We start from the raw sequence: 18,972 nt of genomic DNA on the forward strand, positions 1-18,972 counted from the left end.
CAGAAAAACTTGTATTGGTACACAGACCCATATCAAGTGCTGCAAGCCGTGACTCCAATTACCTACGAAATCGCCCCAGTCAGTACCAGTGCCTCATCTACCCCAAATTCCACTGACGTTGTGCATGTCGCACGCCTCAAGCCATATTACTCTCCTGTTATCACTGATATTTGGACGCACCGAGACAATGCTTGCGTCACCGGGGTAATGATACATGCATATTGAGTCTTTCTTGTGGAAAATGCATGTGGGTGCCTTGACGAAGACAACGAACACTCTCTGGCTCAACTGGCCAGCACTGCATTATCCTTTGGAAATATACTTTGTAAACAGTCTCCAGTCAATCCTTCGTTCACGTAACAATATAATAGAATCTCATTCATACGATTCTATTACATACAATCTCTTGGTGTCAACGTCTGTGATCGAGGACACCGAAAAATGACGCAATAGAGCCATGCATCTGTTTTAGCAGCCCATACGTTCCCAGAAAATACAATCTTTCGGCACCAACATTCAGTACATCACCAAAGTGTGATCGTATGATTTTTTAAACCCAATAAATCGCACGTAAAAAGAAAAGGTGTGAGGAGCGTGCGATAGAGAACAGTAGCCACCAGCCACAGCAGCTTCCTTGCAATCCTCACGGTTGATGATACAGTTGAGCTGTCTCATGCAGTGCAGTGACGGCCAGACGTAGGCTTTGAGCTGAACTTGCCTTGTGTTGCAGCTCTTGTTTATGCTACAGGTTTGAAAGTGGTCATTGCTTGTCAGGTAAAATTAAGGCATCAGTTTACTCTACCGACCACTATATTGTGTGAAAAACAAACTGTAGCCAATGTTCGTGTCACCGGTGGAAACATGCATGCGGTGGCTCGTATGTTGAGGAGCTGGCTGATTCGCACAACGGCTCCCCAACATTGTGTGGGTGTTGATACAGTCAAAACCATTTATAATGAACTTGAAAGTTCAGCAAATGATGTTTGTTGTAACAGTAATTCGTTATATGCTGTGGGGTTTCCGGTTCTCGCGGTGGTTGTGTAAAGCCGTTGCGTTGTGTTGCCGGGGCCTCCGTGTCCCTCTCCTCCTTGCCTGGACGGGGCGGCAGCGGGTCATAAAACACTGTCGCTCTGCTGTCACCCCGCCCACGCGAAGGTCAACAGGCTTTGCCTATTGGCCGACATTTTGGCGGGATTCGGGCCCTGCCTGCGTGCACTCCGGGTAAGCGCGCGCAAGACGGGCGCCCGGAGAGACCACATCGGGGCGTCGGAAGGTGCGTACGTGTTCCTCTCTGCGGCGGCGGCCCCCTTTGTCCGCCGCCGGCCGATGGTTACTTCGGCTCGTCGGGGTCCCGGCCTCGGCGGGCGCGCGCCGCACTCTTCCGTCGTCTCGATGTCCTGAGGCAGCGTCTGCCGATCGTGCCCCCGTCTGTTCGTCTGTCGTTTCTCTCTATTTCCCTTTTCTCTGCTGTGGGGCGCACGATGGCAGGCGCTGACCGAAGGATAGGCAAATTCTTACTGCTGGGGGTTCTTTGTTCTTTGTTCTCTCTCTGTCGCGGTGCGCCATTCTAGCGGCCACCGGCGACCATTCGGCCATGTTTTGTCTAATCAGATTTATATTCGGACGTGATGCTAAAACGTGTGTTTGTATTGAGTCCCAGTGTAATAAATGTTCTTTTTTGTTTCTTGAGAGCTTTGCCTAGGGTCTCCCTTGCTGCGCGCGCGCGGTCTCGCCTTCCCCTAAGCTGTGGGGCCGGCGGGGCGCGTACGCGCGCAGCTGCGCGTCGGCACACGGATCGGGCCGGAGTAGGCGCGGACGCGCGGTGCCCTGCGCGCGCGGCGCTCGGACTGCTCGAACCCGTGGTGGTGGTCGTCCGGCGCGCCGTGAGCGTCGCGGGTGAACACCACAAATTGGCGCCCAACGTGGGGCCAGGGGCCTAATCAGCCTCTGGCCGCCGAGTGTCCGGGCTGCTGCGTTGCAGAGGCTGCGTTGCGAGCGCGCTTTGTCAACCGAGCCATGTCTCTCATCCGTGTGCCGAATTCAGCTATTCTCTTCTCACTCTTTCTGTCATACCTTGCCTCAGTAAAAGTAGCGTGGTAAGCGTATCGGACCACCGCTTCGAAGTTCCTCGCTGCGAAGCGCGGACGAGGAAAGGAGTCAAGTGGCCGCCAAGATGCTGCAGTCGTCATCGATTGTGGAGACCATGCGGGGCCGGAGGTCTCACCGATTCGTACCGGGAGGGCTGACTTTTCCGTCCTTCCATCTGCTCAACGATTCGGTGAGTCCGACGGATTTTCGTGGGTCTCTAGCATCATTACCATTCTGGCGGCTGCTAATTGCGCAGACTGCTCGGGTACAGTGCCTCTAAGGCCGGCTAACTCTGCAGAAGTTCGCGGTTTTGCTATTGTTGGCGCGGCTCAGTGGCTTGCCCGGCAGTTCTCAGTTGATGCGCGCCTTTCCTCGCAAAATTCAAGCCGTTATAGCTGACGCACTATTAATATGCCCTCTGTCACCTTTAGGAAGACCGGTTAGTGGTGGTGCCTTCTGCACCACCAATTGAGGGCAAAGCTGGCAGCGCATAGCCGAGCGGAGACAAGGGTCACGAAACAGGCCTGCTCCGCGAAGAGGCAAGCGCCCCGGACATCCCTCCGTCGCGCGCGCAGAAGGGGACGCTCCCCCGCTACCCCGCGGCGATGACGGGGAGGACAGCCCGGGTGGAAAGCCAGCCGGGGGAACGAAAACCCGCCACCCCCACCAAAGGGTGTCGGAATCGTCTTGTTGTATTTTTTTTAAACGGCCCGAAGAGCGCCGAAGGGACCGCAGAGTGACCCGTTTGTAAATAATTGTAAATAGTTCTTCGACGGCCTCAGGGAGGCGGAGCGCCGGAACGTGGCTGGTGTTGCACGGGCGCGGGCGCCGTAGCGTTGCTTGTGTTGCAACGGGCGCGCGGGGCCGGATACAGCGTGTGTCGCTGTTGCCCCGGGGGGGGTTCACTCTGCGGGGTCACAACGAGCTCGGCCAATGAAGATCGCGCGCCACCCGCTAACACTGCAATGTGTAAGCTGCGTTTAAGGTGGTAACCCCCGGCGCCGGAGAAACGCGATTTAGCACCACTCCGGCAAGTATCGCACGGTCATCACAGCGCCAAGGTTTTCGTTAAAATCGATTCGCGCTGTGACTTGGCCCGGCGTGGAGCGACTCTTCGTCTATCGCCGAACCTTCCACGTCTGTTCATCACATAGACATCGCGTAGTCGAAGTCAATTTTGATTGGTGTCGCGGGTGGACAGTGTGCGTCCGTGGAAGGAATTTCCGCTAGCGTCGAAGTCGTATGTCATCGCGCTAGTGAAGACCACGTTTACTGTGTCCGGCTGAACTCAGACGGAATGACTATTTATACTGAGATGAGGCATGCCTATGCGGATCCACAACTTTGGATCAGCCGCCCCTTTCTCTTCAAAAAGCTCTAATCTATCCACTTCGCTGCACTCAGGCAGGCCGCTATCCACCTTTCTCGGTCCTTGTTTTCCCTTTGTTCAGTGTTTCTGCGTTAGGCTACTTGTTTCTCTGTGTCTTACCTAGCCGTCTTCGTTTTGCTTTTGTGTATGTGTTTCCTTAGGTATTGTTCGTGTTTCTTTTATGTTAGTCATCTATTTGTATCTATGTGTTTTGCGTTTTGAGAGTGTTTCGCGTGTGTCTTCGCTGCCGTGTTGCGTCAACGGGTGATGTCTACCTGGATCGAAGCCTGGCGACGGCGGGGCTGTGGACCGGGCTGTGCGGTCACGAAGATTGACGCGGACCATGGCTGTACCATGGAGCGGACACCGCCAGAGGCACCGGACCCAGAGGCCGTTGCCGGACGCTGTTAGAGCAGCTTGGAGTCGCACGCGTGACATGTGGGCTTGGTGTTTGGACTCCCCGGCGATTTATCGCGTGGCATGCGGGCTTTGTTCGTGCTCGCCGGAGATATTTAATGCGGACATTCTCTGTACATTTCCTTGGCCATCTGTTGTTCTCTTGTGTTTTGATTGATTGTGTGGGCCAACGTTTTGTCGTTTTCCTTGTCCGCGTTTGTGTCTGGGTATCGTTGTGTCTCTGAGAGTTTGTCTTTTGTTGTTGCTCTTGCCTTTTCTTCAGTGGATGCTTTTGTTGTGCATGTTCGCGTTGGGGCGTGGGTTCGTGTGGACTTTCTTTTGTGTTGGTGTTGTGTAGCTCAGACATACCTATCTGATTTGTTCTAGTAGCTTGCTTTTCTTCCTTTGATGTCTTTTTGTTTATGTTTTGGGGGCTGGTGATTTTGGGTTCGGAATGCCAATGGGTGGCTCCGGTATTGGCAATGTAATTACTATTTCTTTGTTCTTTGTTTTCTTTTCTTCTTTGGCTGACATCGGAGCCACCAGCCTTGCATTGGTAGGGAGCATTTAAGGAGGGAGGGATGTGGGGTTTCCGGTTCTCGCGGTGGTTGTGTAAAGCCGTTGCGTTGTGTTGCCGGGGCCTCCGTGTCCCTCTCCTCCTTGCCTGGACGGGGCGGCAGCGGGTCATAAAACACTGTCGCTCTGCTGTCACCCCGCCCACGCGAAGGTCAACAGGCTTTGCCTATTGGCCGACATTTTGGCGGGATTCGGGCCCTGCCTGCGTGCACTCCGGGTAAGCGCGCGCAAGACGGGCGCCCGGAGAGACCACATCGGGGCGTCGGAAGGTGCGTACGTGTTCCTCTCTGCGGCGGCGGCCCCCTTTGTCCGCCGCCGGCCGATGGTTACTTCGGCTCGTCGGGGTCCCGGCCTCGGCGGGCGCGCGCCGCACTCTTCCGTCGTCTCGATGTCCTGAGGCAGCGTCTGCCGATCGTGCCCCCGTCTGTTCGTCTGTCGTTTCTCTCTATTTCCCTTTTCTCTGCTGTGGGGCGCACGATGGCAGGCGCTGACCGAAGGATAGGCAAATTCTTACTGCTGGGGGTTCTTTGTTCTTTGTTCTCTCTCTGTCGCGGTGCGCCATTCTAGCGGCCACCGGCGACCATTCGGCCATGTTTTGTCTAATCAGATTTATATTCGGACGTGATGCTAAAACGTGTGTTTGTATTGAGTCCCAGTGTAATAAATGTTCTTTGTTGTTTCTTGAGAGCTTTGCCTAGGGTCTCCCTTGCTGCGCGCGCGCGGTCTCGCCTTCCCCTAAGCTGTGGGGCCGGCGGGGCGCGTACGCGCGCAGCTGCGCGTCGGCACACGGATCGGGCCGGAGTAGGCGCGGACGCGCGGTGCCCTGCGCGCGCGGCGCCCTGCGCGCGCGGCGCTCGGACTGCTCGAACCCGCGGTGGTGGTCGTCCGGCGCGCCGTGAGCGTCGCGGGTGAACACCACAATGCAGAGTCGCCATTCCAAACACTCAAATGTAAATGACACTGTAGCTGGTGCCGGCAGTTACGATCGGCATCACTTTGGTCCAAAAATAGGATTTTCAGTACTTTCATTTTTGTTCCCAGCACTTTTCCACATCTAACCGCAGGTTTCTAAGAAAATTCATCTAAAGAATTAAATATGGCATCGTAGCCCTTTCAAAACGGTGCCTGGCCTTTTCCAATGAACTGGCATTTCGAAACTATAATCGCATTCGTTGTCGTTTTTTCTTCAAAAGCTTGCGATACATTTTACTATGAGTGGGACACGAGTGGATTCTGGACATAATAGCAAAGTGTCCTTGTTGGCTTGAAGTGGAAACTACTGCGGCATGCCTGTATTTTGCAAAGGTCTTGCCATTATGGCTGCCGCGTCGGCTGCAAGCGTACTGAGAGCCACGCAGCTATGCTTCTTCTTTTGTGTGTTGCTTTGGCCGAAAAAGTGTGAACTTGGAAGGGCAGAATGGATTCATGAAATGTTATGAAACCAAGTAAACGAAATGTTGGCGATCTGTAACCTTCAACTCGTTGCTTGCCTGGCAGCAGCTCATTGTGCCGCATTCACGCCGACTCATGCCTTGTGAATATCGACAGCAGCGCTTAGCATCCATCGGTTCAAACCGGTTCAAATTGTACGAACAGCACACGCAATGTAGCACACACAATGTAGCTGCATGAACAACTGTGCAAAAATGAGAGTGCCGCAGCAGTACCTTCCAAGATCATGCGATGCCGCACGGAGAACTCCATACTACACTCGCAGACAACTTTCTGTGGCTATGAAGGGAAAGCTACGGGGGCGGAGGTTATGCAAATGTGTTACCGCGCCAAGCAGACTGCCAGCGTTTGACAGTGCTTTTGGTTGCTCAGAACAGATGCTGAATCGGTCTAGCTTCCACGTGCGACGGTTTTGTGATTGCCTAAACGCGGAACGGAAAGGCCACAAAATAAGTAAGCTTTTACATTCAGTGGCGTGTTTTGTCTTATTGAACTGTTGCTAATGAAGTGTTTACCGTATTTGCTCGTACATAAGCCGCACTTTTTCACATCAAATTTTATCAGATGCGTATTGTACGTGAATCACGCCTATAGCTACACAACAGTGTAGTGCCACAACAGTGGCACTACACTGTAGTGCCACTGCAATTCCTGTGTCAGACTATTTAAAAACTGGTGACAGAGATCAACTTTTATTTCGCTATTTCTTTTCGCTTTCACGCTGATCACTCTCGGACAAGCTCAGCTGATCACTCTCGGACAAGCTCAGCTCAATGGCACTTTCACCACTGTCGGATGATCTCACCTCATCGGCGCGCTCCCAAAGCTAGTCGTCCTCTGTGCCGTCCATGACGTTTGATATCCCCGTGACTGTAAAGCTCTTTTATTTATTTATTTATTTGAGTTAGGGCATTACATAGGGGGGGAACGAAAAAGTTCAAGCTTAAGTGCAATGTGTACAATGCAAATAACATAGGAGGACATTAGGAAAAATAAAAAAGAAAGAAATAAAGAAAAGAGAAATGGAATTTACATTATTTAGTAGCGTGAAAAAGGCATAAAAACCTAAGACGCGATGTAGACAATCAGTACCCATCAGAACATTAGCTTAAGGGGGGACACGGCTCTTTGCGGCGAAAAAATCGCGAAAAAATCGAATTTTTGAAAACGAAATTTTCGATATCTACAGCTAATATTCCTTTAATTCACCAAGTTTCGAATCTCGGGGAAGAGTATTTCGTTCGCAATATCAATTTATAACATCACTGTGAGCTGAATTCCGCGCAAAAATAGCCCATTTTATCGCGGCGCGTAGCTCTTTTTCTACGCGCGCGATCGCAGCCATCTTGGTCTCGTTGGAAAGAGGAGCCTTCCTTCTTTAATTTCCCGCCAAAAGTGACTCCGTCGGTACGCCAGTGACGTCGAAATCCGGGGAGGAAAAAAGCCCGAACGCGCGATCCGATTCGTTGACTAGCGCACGTGACCAAAAACGCGTGCTGTGGTTGGCTGCGCGAGGTTCCCATCGTCTGCTCCACTCCGCAGGCGACGCGACTGCGCGTCTCGTAGGTGTGTTGACACATGCCCAACGATGTCCGATGCACCGGGAAAGTTCGCCACGAGGCACAAGTTCGGCAAAAAGAATAAGCGATCAGCTTATAACTTTCAAAAGCGCTCCATTCCTTCTGAAAGCATCGAGAGTAGCTCGCCGCCAACCGCAAATGATGCCGAAACCGCGGACGATGCCGAAGTAGGCCTAGCCAGCTCACAAATGAGCGAAATCGTTACGGACGGCGGCTGCGTTCGGCGTGACACTGCAATGTTGCAGCGTGCGGATTTGTTGCAGAGGGAGATGAATGCTCAAAAAAACTTTGAGTTCTTGCGTCAACGCCAGCAACAAAGCGGGTGTTGGATTTGCTCACTCGCGCCGACGGCGTTGCAGCCGCGCCAGTCGACGCCGAGGCAGGCTTCGCTTTCCTCAGTAGGACTCCGTGAACGGACTGATGTCGTCAAGTGCAAGGTGTGCGGCGGCAGCGTCGCAGTAGGCAGAAGCGAACGGTAATCTGGCCTCGCCATAAAGATCGTTATCACGTGCGCGTATTGCGGCGATATCGCGTCGGCATGGAGCTCGACCCGCGTGAACAACCTTGCCGCGCGCGCGATGCAAGCCACCGGGAATCGGCGAACGGCGCTAAACGATGTTTTTGCCGCATTTGGATGGCCGTGGTTAGAGCGACTACATTCCTTGTGGCTTTTAGCCACTTTCACTGTAAAATAATGCAAAATTATTTCTGTACTTTTGATTAAAAGTGAATGCATTCCTTTTTTCTCGTTTTCTCAAAACATCGACTTTTCACTTGTACACAATGTAGGGTCAGATTTTGGAATTTATGCTTTAAATTTTTTCAATTCTGCTTTAGATCAGACAGTAGGGTAGCCACAATTCGAACAGTAAAGATTGAATTGCTATAAAATTACTAATATTTGATATATCAAAATAGTATTCCTACCATTATGTTCCTTATGTTTTCTAGCACCCAGGCATGTGCCAATACGAATATCGTAGCGAATTTTTTTTCCCTATTGTGTCTGCAAATTCTGAACAATGAATTTCATTTATCTTCAGAACTAAATGGCCTATTGGAAAAATAATTATATTTGAAATCAGCACAGAAGTCTTAACAAGAATGGAAAGTTTCATGAACATTGATGGAAAACATCATGAACATTATTTGAATTAGTGTCCCCCCTAAAGAAGCAAAAGTTTCATTCTTGCCTGGTTGGACCCCTGTATCATCCTTGATCAATTTAATATTCAAGCATTTGCCGTAATCACCATGAACATGTCCTGAAATGTTTTTTCTCGTTTTCTCAAAACGACATTTTTGATGGTAGTGTAGTTTTGGAGTGACGATATCTCTGGTTCTACTCATCTTATTGCAATAATTCTTTTTTCATCAGAAAGGTGGACAAATTGGGAGTGCAGTAGGCCTAAAATATGAACAAATATCATTACAGAAATTTTGAAAAAGTAATAATTTCTCCAGGGTTTCACTAATGCCTTCTGCTTACAAAAGTTTGACATGCTGTAACTTCGGCATAAATCAGTTTATAATATTCATTCTTGTAGCACTGCAACCTCTGATCATTCAACATCATTTTGATGTGCCAGTCTCCTTCATTAACAGCCCGCATTGTAGAGAGAACTTGCCTCCCAATTAGTCCATACAAAAAAATATGAATTGCTTATATTTTGAAAAGTACTTGTTGCATGGGAAAACCAATTGAATATTTGAAATCAGCATGTCAAAATACATAAGTGATGGAAGTTTTATCAAATTGTGGCCACAAATAAAAAATGAAAATTTAAGTGGGGTGTCCCCCCTTAAACATACAATCGAACGATGATTTAGGTAAAAAACATACAGAAATACAGTCGAACCTCGATATATCGAACAGCGCGGTGATCACAAAATAGCTCGATATAGCCAGAATTCGATATATAAAATCACGTAGAAAACGCGTCAAAAACTAGCGCAAATCAATCAATGAACCAATCGTGGCGCAATAGATACTCACATGAAGCTTCAAACAAAGTATTTATTTAGTTCGCTGAAAGTGCTGAAGCAGCGTAGCCTGCTTCATATTGGCAACCGCGTGCTTGACCACGGCGTCCTCAGCATAGTCCAAACGGTCCACAAGAGACAGTCCAGTGCCTTCTATTGCGCCGCAATAGCGGCGTACAATGGCCAAAGCAGCTACAGCCTCAGTTGCAGTCGGGAGCGGGGCAACATCAGCGCTTGCTGGATCAGCCTTGGCAGCGTCTTCGTTTGGCCGCTCAACAGTCACTTCTGCCATGATCTCCACGTCTGTTAACTCCGCCACTGTTCCGGTGCTGTCCTAACCGCCAACGAAGTCCTCAATGCACATGAAGTGTGGCTCAGCACCGACAAAGCGCTCCAACTGGCTCCACGGCCGCCTCGATCATGCGCGCACGGCGGGGGCAAGCCTCGCCGTGCGTGCATGATCGAGGCGGCTTGCCCTGTCATGCGCGCATAGGTGCGCGCGTGATCGAGACGGCCGTGGCTGGCTCCAAGCCGCCGCGTGTGTACGCCGCTACGTTCAAATGGCGCCCTCGGCGCAACCTATGTGGGCAGCTGTCGTACGCAGCAGTCGAACGCCCATCGCGCCGCCGCTATCTTCGCGAGTGTTGCGGGAAAGCTCGCCTCCTGTCAACAGAGCGCACTTGGTCTGGGGCGGCGGAGTTCGATACATTCATTTTACATCCGGCCCCGTTCGAAATAAAGAATTAAAAATGCATGCGATTTTCCATGTGATATAGAAATTGTTCGATATACGCAATAATTCGATATATCCGTGTTCGATATACCGAGGTTTGACTGTAGAACAGACTCCAGACTTCGGATATAATATACCTTTCTTTATGAATTATTACGGTTCATAGCAATGAGCGTCAACTGTATCACCAGTTCCCTCTACATTGAAATTAGCAGCAAATAAAAGCAAATCATGTGCTTCTGCATACAAGCTGTGCATGATTTGTTGCATTGACAGTTCATCATTAACATGCTGTGGCATAAAAAACCCTATGCATGACAACAGCTGCATGTTCCTCTTCGCAGAAATGGAGATTTACAGAATTGTTAGGTTCACTTTTATGCACTCCACTTTTGTACGACTAGCAACAGTAGTGTTGCTCATCATTCTAATAACGGATTGAGCTCTGATCACGTGCGTGATGCATGCACTTGTGGTAACATTTTTCATCCTGTAAAAAGCAACATGTTGTCCAAAAGCTGGCTTAAAGGGAAACTAAATAGAAAAATAAGTTTTGATGCAGCTTAAGTTTAGATGGTAGGTGGCACTGCTGCCTTGAAGCTTCCATACCAGTCTTCCATGATGTGATGGACTTTGATGGAGCTTGCCAGGTTTTGGTTAACTTTTTTTAATTACAAGATGGACTGCACTGCAGCTTTATAGAAAAGCGAAAGACTGAACTTGGCAAGTGGCGAGAATTTATACTGGGGCACCATGGCCTAAATATGAGAAAACATTGCGAAAATTGTGAAGTCAGACTGTTGCTGGAGCAGGGGCTTCAGTGTGAAATTCAAAATATGAAAGTTAAGCAGTCATTTTCTTTTCTAGTAATCAACCCCCTTATTACGAAATTAATTAAAAGTGGGTTTTTAACAAATGCTTTATCAGTCCAAAGTGATACAATGTTTCTTTAGATAAGGATTAGGATAAGATAATGTCATAAGGTCGCATGGCAGAAATTGTGCACTAACCTTGTCTGGAATGAGCCTGGGCGACTGACTTGAGGCTTTCAACAGTTGGTGGCGCCGGTGGGTGTGGCTCGGTTGTCCTTGGCTCGATGCGAGCATACGTAACTGACGAGCCAGCAGAGTTGTGACCCGACTCAATCTCTGCATACATCTGCTCTTCCTCGGGAACCTCTGTGTAGTACGCCTCCTGGGTTGCAGCTGCAGCCTGTATGTTGCATGCAGAACCGTGTCTTAGTGTTATGTCTGCAGGCGATGTCAACATCCCATAATGGGATGAAGAAAGCACTGCTTTCTGTCAGAAACTTCATGCACACAGAGCCAGTAAAGACACTGAAAGCTGAACATAAGCTGCTAAAGCACACATTTGTGAAAATATGTGCCTAAAGCTAACATAATGACTGAGCATGATACAATATCATATAACACACCATGTGAAAGTGACCTCTGGTCCCTTCACCCCAACTTATCTAGAATGAAAACTTGATTTTTAGATCATCAAATTTCATTTTTATTTATTTTGCATTGTAAGTCAGCAAGTCATTTCCATGCACAAAGAACAGCCAACATTCATCACGCATGGAGCATGCGAGGAATTCTTCAAAAGTGAGTATCCTTCACCATATTACATGAAATTTAATAGGAAGTTCTTCCTTAATAACAAAAATTATTATAGAGGAGACACTACGCCTATGGGCGACTTCGATGTTAAGTGAAAATCTTACAGAATAGAGAGCCCCACCATGTTATGTCTTGGAGTACATACCCATCATAAATGAGTCCTCAAGAATGCAGGCTGCAGTCAGTGATTAGAGTGAGATCAAGTGACCTTCCTGGCCACTTGATCTCACCTCTAGTGAAATGTTCATCTGGGCTTATGCAAGACCTGAACAATATATACCGTCTAATCTGTATGTAAATTGTAGATTACAGTTGCACTGGCTAGCGTCAGCCAGGCCCCGTGAGGTCAGAGCATAATAGCCACCTAATATGTGTTTGGTGCTGTTTACCATATATTCTTGTGCAGGGACAGCACTTCTTTTTTCCATAAATTTGGGCCAAAATTTGAATATTTGTATCAGAATTTGTATCTGCACCTGAAAAAAGCTGGAATGCTTGCTGCTGTATGCAAGAGCCTTGGGAAGCCTCTATTTTAACTTCATTTGCAACTGTATTTGTCGTCAGTGGCATGTAACTGCAGAGCTGGAGCCACTGGAACCTGGTTCATTGTAAGCACACTGCTACAATATGAAGTTAGGCAGGGCTTGGATATTGCGCTACACATAAGGTTGCACGACAAAAGAACTACCCAAGTTCTTACACAATATCTGTGTATTTGCTGGAGCTCTGAAAGCTCGCTGCACAAACATGTATGTATAGTGCACAAACACGTACACACAGTGTTAGAGGACAAGCTGTGAGATGCCAGAATTTGAATTTTGCCTGTGCTTAGTCAATGACTGGAAATACTAGAAAGACCGATACGCCACATATTATGCCTCCATGTGCCATGCCGATAACATGTTTTTAATAGGTGAACACATCCTTGTATGGGGGCTCAGATGTCCCGCCATGCATAAGGTTGCGTGGTGAAAAACTCGTGATGCCATACAACTGTAAGGGCACTGGCCATAACCTTCGGTTAGGGATTGAATTAACCAGAGTTGAATTAACGCAAGTACACTGCACAAGCTACATTCTTGGCTGCCTTAACGAGCTATGTTACGTTTTGCAATTTCTGGTCTGGTTTTTTCTGGTTTTACAATTTCTGGCCAGATAATTCAAACTTGACTGGTAAACATGAATGCGCCTGACCCCACTGCTACCAGCCATGATAATCCTAGGGGACCGTGATGCACTAAAGACACACCACCTCCCTCTAAAAATGCCAATTTTTAGCCTGCCCACAGCAGTTTTAAAACACAGCTGCTCACAATGGATAACTCATATTTACCCAGTCGTAACGCACACACTTCTAGCAAGAAAACAGTTTTGAAAATTGCCTGCAAGTTACAATTAAATAAGCAATCAAGACCATGTTCGTGACATTGGCAATGGCCTACTGTAAGCCAGTGTCATTGCCATTACCATCTTAAGGTGGCAACAGGACAACTTTTCACATGGGTTGGCATCGATAATGAAGCCACTTTCATTATGAAAGCCCATTTAAAAGAAGTTATTTTACGTGCCAAGCTACAATGAAAAGCTGCATCACATGCTTCTGTCTTTCACAGTGTTGAGTATATATCAGGACAAACTGACGAAGTTTGTACCACACCATACTGTTCTTGACAGTAGGAGTCACTAAAAGAATGCAAAACATCAAAATGCAGCAGAACGCATAGAAAAGACATGTTGTGGCTTACAGCAATAAAGAGGAATGTGTAAATAAATCTCTATTCTCACTGTTTATTTGTTTACAACAGCCAGAATTGAAGGCATGCTACATTTTTCTTGTTATAAAATTGGGTGCACAGTGTGCTTAAGCCTTAAGGTATGGGTACACATCGCTTTCTACTTCGAACCAATAAAAACTGGGTGCAGGTTAGATTCAAGTAAATACTGCCAAATAAAGCACTACGTGTATGGACATTTCTTTTCTGCCTTTTATTTCAATATGACCCAGTAGATAATTATACAAATCCTGACCATCCCATCAAGGTTGCATTAGCGGAAGCCAACTGCATCAAATTTTAAAGAATGGCAGTGATACAAACCTGCGCTGGTTTCTGCCTCATTGTCTCCTCTCGAACTTTGGCCAGTGGTTCACGGACAGAGATCACAGTGTACGACAGGTCCGATTTTCCTGCAGTTGAGGAAATTAAAGCAACCTTATAACTCTGCACACATAAAAGAAAGGAAGCTGTCAGTTAACACAACACAGAATGCAGCTCTCTTAAAAGCAATCATCTTGCTACAGACAAAGTGCATGGCTTTCTAGAGCGGCCTCTGCATCTCTAGTGACACACAGACGTCGTTGATCTAATGTAAAGACCAAGGTTAAACCTTTGACTGGGATAGTGTTACACTTTTATACCAATGCCATTCCTTCTAAAGCTTTGCGAGTGATCAGAGCAGTGCTCTGCCCGTGTTATCAACGCCATCAGCCAACTGAACTGCGGACAATAAGCCTGGCATAGAAACAAGTGGGAAAAATTGCTACATTACACCGGCCATTATAAAATCCTGATGTCTACTTGAGAGATGGGCTTGTTACAAATATCAAGCACTGCGCAGCTTATACAGTTTAGTAACAAGTGATCAAAAGATCTAAGCCTATCAAGAAATATATTCCAAAACAATGTGGCATTGGGCTGGCTGGTGATCTTCAGAAAAAAGAATGTCGTGTGCAGAATGGACACCTTGTGTGACTTCTTAGTAGTGTCCTTTCTGTGCGTCATGCTTATTTCTGAACAGAAGATATCTTTGGAGCCGTCATTGCAACAAGGGGCTTATCTTGGTCGGGCAACAATGCCCCAACAAAGACAAATCTTCTTCTCGAAACATTGACTCCAGAGACATCCCTTGTTTGACCAGTGCTAATCACTTCGAGTTTTCATCTTCTTGTGCACTTCTGTGTTGATTAGTTTCCAACCAGAGTGGCACTGTATTTAGTTGTCTAAGGTCCACATCTTATTTTTCCTTCTTTTTTTACACTAGCCTTACACGAGGCAGGCTTATGGCTACTCACTGAAGTCTCGAAGTGCGGTCAAACTGCACTGTGCAGATTAATGCAACCACTGGTTGCATTACACTGGGTGGCTATGAAGACAAGAGGGGAGGCTTTACATGAGAGCAGGCTTTACACAAGTAAATAGCGTATGTGTTAATACCTTCTGTACGGAGCAGGAGATGAGCTCGTCAAGCCCATACTTGCAAAAAAAATTTTTAAAAAATGAAGAAAAAAAAATCGAATCATGAGCCCAACTTATAGCATTGTTTTATTTTCTTGTGCAGCTGTTAAGACAATATGAGCTCATCTGTTGCTCTGTGCTTGTTATAAACAGCACGAGATAGTGCAAGGACCCTGTTGGAGAGAAGTTATAAACATGCAGCCAGAATGTGCAGTGATGCCTATTTCTGTGCAGTGAAACCCAACTTTGTTATAATGATATATTTTTTTTGTAATAAACTTCACCTTTTTGACAAAATTTTGCATCCAGAAAATGTCTTTTTTGGAACCTTTTACCACCATTAAAGGGTTAAACTACCACTAGCTAAGGCTGTCAGTAAACAAAACCTTTGTTCTGGAAGAATTGAGATGGCATTTATTTCTGTTGTATCACGTTCCAAAAACACTGATTCTATAGCATGCTTAGTATTAGTTTACTGGTCTTTTGCAGAAGTTAAGCAGCTCGAATTACTTCACAATGATCAACAGCAGGCAGAGAAGGGAACCCTCAGCATGCATTTAAAGCCAGGACCAAACAACTATGTGCAAGATTTAAAGGTTACTTACGAGTGATACGGTTTATCTGGAACATCAAACCAGTCAAGAATGTGTTGAACTCGTAATATTTCAGATTAACAAAGGCTTCTTTTTTTTTTTACAAAGTATGGTCGAAATTTCTATGCTTACCTGCAGGTTGTGCAGAGCTGCCAGGCAAGTCAGATGAAGCTGGTACAGGAAATGCGATGTCGGCAGCGTGACTCGATGTTCCGGGCACAGGTGTAACTGGTGCACTGACTTGCCCTAAACAAGCCAGATCTGCTGAGCAAGGTGTGCAAATTTACAGAAGGACTTTCGCAATGCCGTTTAACTCTTTATAGTCAAAAATTGATTACTGAATTGAAAAATTTGTATCTCTGGCATCTGAATTACAAAATACAAAAGACCGGCAAAAATAAAGAAAAAATTTGCAATACATTTTTTGGCAACATATAGAAAGTTTTCCCCATGAATTACCAACAACTCAACGCATTGGAAAAAGCATATGCTTCTTGAGGCTTTTTAATCTACAGCTAAAATGAAGTATGGCCCCAAATTGCTTCAACACAACTTTTATGACACCCGAGACTTAAGCAGCAGGCTCTAAAATCACCACACAGAGACATAACCTTAGAGTGATGTGATGGATCGGTGTTTGCGAAATATCAGGGAGAACCGTGTTTATCTGCAGTGTCGTCAACAAATTTAGTTGTTCATTATTTGGTACTCCTTACTAGCCGGAACTTGCTGCTTTTTATGCAAGACAGCACTTCTTGCAACATTTTCTTCTCCGCGGACAATTATAGAGCTTAGAAAACTGTGATATAATCAGAGATACTGAACAGTCAGATTTTCTATAATGGTTCTGGTATTTTTTCATGTTCACAATTTCTTGCAAATCATTACGACTACAACAAGATTAATTGTATTAAAGGGTTAATGGTGTGCTGGCATAAGAGTTCTAGCTTTTGTTTTCTTTTCTTTTTGTTGTATGCCAAAGATATTGCTGCTAATCATAAGTCTCATAATCAGAATATTCATAATCAGAGTCAGAATATTGCTGCTAATCATAGGGCATGAAACTTTTACCACAAAGCTTCCACAACTGAGTAGCTTTGGATTAAAAAAAAACAAGCACCTAACATAATATCACAAGCTCTAGCATAGCATGCTAAATGTGCCAGTTCTTGTTAGCTCAAAGCACTTGGTATGCAAATCAGGGGTATTATTTTTGGTCAACCACTTTCAGGTATCACTTCAGCAATGCTTTTTGGTTAAGCTGGTGGCACAACACCTGACGCTTAAGTGAGGTGCTGTGACAGATCTCACAAGTCACACAATAAAGAAAGTACCCTTGAAAGCTATTGGTCGAGATTACAGCCTTTAGTGCGAAAGTGGTCATTGGTCATGAGCTTTAAAGGAGACAAAAGACAAACATTAGGGCACGCTGTAGCAACAGAGGCTTCGTAATCAGGACACTTATGTAAACATTGGACAGGCACGGTACCACTGCTCTGTATGCATGAATCTGCTTCCAAAGATATCTTTCTGCTGCTGCACTAAACAGTCAAAGCTGCTTAAAATGATTTACCAGCTGTAGTTATCAGACTTTCATTAAACTTCAGTTTAGAGACCCAACTAAACCAACATCATGCAAAGATATAGCAACCACTTCTCTAAGCAACCTACTGATACAAAGAGCAGATTTGCATTTGTGGAGCCCTCATGAGTCACAAGGCCTCTTAGGAGGTTTAACACGCTTCAGCGGAGCAAAGCGCGACGACCAAGAAGTCATAGAGAGAAAGTGGATAGGTTCAGTGCTGAGTACAACAATTAATGCTATTCACTGCAAATTGTTACATAAACAGGATGCATCGCAAGGAAAATAAATTGTCTTAGAATAATTACAGATGCACAGGATATTTCACAAAACTTGAACAAAGCTGTAGAGGTGCAGTGTGCTAATAGAAGAGGAAGAGCAGCAGTGTTGGTAACGTTCTATACAAATTTACCAGGTCATGGCCCAAAACACTTTATATTTAGAAAAAAATTGCTAAGTGATGATGATAATGACTTTTTTATTCATTGTTCCTAGGTGCCTTCCTTATTATTTTTTTAATGGTAGCTTTCAATTACCTTCTGCAGTGGTGAGTCAACAGTCTAAAAATGAAAAGGAAAAGCAACCCTTGATTTTCTAAAGCGTACCAGAGCTCAAGAGTGTGCTTTGCCTTGAAAACAGCTTGGCACACCCGGATGGCTAACTAGCAAGCTCTTCGGTATGTCTTTACAAGTAGCGACAAATGAAGGTGCATATTGGGATAAAATAGCGACAACGTATTGTGCTCAGCAAATGAACTTTTGGGAACCTTGCCAGAGTAATTTACTGGCTACTTACATCACTAAAAAGGTCACTAAAATAGTCACTGAGACTTGAAAAAGGCAATGTACATAGTAGTTAAAGTGACTAACACTCACTAAATTTGACAATCCTATCACTAAGTCACTTGCACTGAAGAACAGCCACCACTTACGGAATGAAGCAGCCATTTCTTCCGACACCGGTGGAGGTGCACTTTCCTCCGTTGCATCGACAACATCAAAGCGCTTTTCAGGGACAGGCGGCGCGGTGTCCTCCGAAGAACTGGGCGCACGCACGTTTGCCACCGAGTACAGGGGATCGGACTCTGAACTCTCGCTCGGAGTGTCTGTCCCCTTGCTGACAGACGGCACAGCAACACCGGGGGCAGCAGATGACGAAGGTGTGGTCGGTGGCGGCGGGGCGTGAGCCTTGTTCCTTCGGTGCGGACGCACGAGAGTCGTGGAGACGTGCCCGTCCGTTGCAGCGGCAGCACCATTGTTGTTGTTGTTGCTGCCACCATCCCAGCCAGTTGTTGCCGGGTTAGGGAGTGGGTTAGGCAGCGACTGCGGCCGGCCTGGAGGTGTTGGCAGCGCTCGCTCGGTCACTGGCCTGCTGCATGGTTTGCAATCAGCCCAGTGGCACGGCAAGTTCAGTTACTGTCACTAGAGGTAACTTTAGCTTGGCTAGTATAGAATTCTGGCTAATTAAAACGTTCAAACTAGTTGAAAAAAAAATTTTTTGTTTATGTGTTAAGTTTAAATATAATCAGCCCAAAGAAAATTGGAACAACTTGTCGACCTTCATTTCTGGTCATGGAGAGCACGTTTGTGCTGAGAAAACAAGAAAAATTACTTTAATAAACTATTAGCCTTATTAATTCATTGTGTTGGCTTGCTGCACTATTTACAACCTGAAACTCACTAGAACCTATCATAACACTACTGTAAGCTTTGGATTAAGTTTCCCGCGCTAAAATTAGTATTTGGAGGCGTCAACCTCAACA

At 46.4% G+C, this 18,972-nt stretch overlaps 1 protein-coding gene across 3 annotated transcripts in view; it reads right to left on the reverse strand.

Annotated features, from left to right (window-relative positions):
* The window catches only part of LOC135908354 (streptococcal hemagglutinin-like), a 43,842-nt gene that overhangs the window by 19,815 nt on the left and 5,055 nt on the right, over positions 1–18,972 (reverse strand). Inside the window, exons 2-6 of one of the 3 annotated variants that reach the window (XM_065440115.1) lie at positions 18,142–18,581; positions 15,761–15,874; positions 15,641–15,656; positions 13,899–13,987; positions 11,188–11,389 (exon numbers count right to left, since the gene is read on the reverse strand). In XM_065440115.1, the coding sequence (XP_065296187.1) occupies positions 11,188–11,389; positions 13,899–13,987; positions 15,641–15,656; positions 15,761–15,874; positions 18,142–18,489 (769 nt within the window). In that variant the 5' untranslated portion in view covers positions 18,490–18,581. Of the gene's footprint in view, positions 1–11,187; positions 11,390–13,898; positions 13,988–15,640; positions 15,657–15,760; positions 15,890–18,141; positions 18,582–18,972 lie in introns of all 3 variants that reach the window. The other 2 variants (XM_065440113.2, XM_065440114.2) reach the window with 2 other exon arrangements.

Source organism: Dermacentor albipictus, chromosome 5, assembly GCF_038994185.2.
Source record: "Dermacentor albipictus isolate Rhodes 1998 colony chromosome 5, USDA_Dalb.pri_finalv2, whole genome shotgun sequence".
NCBI classification, from domain to species: Eukaryota; Metazoa; Arthropoda; class Arachnida; order Ixodida; family Ixodidae; genus Dermacentor; species Dermacentor albipictus.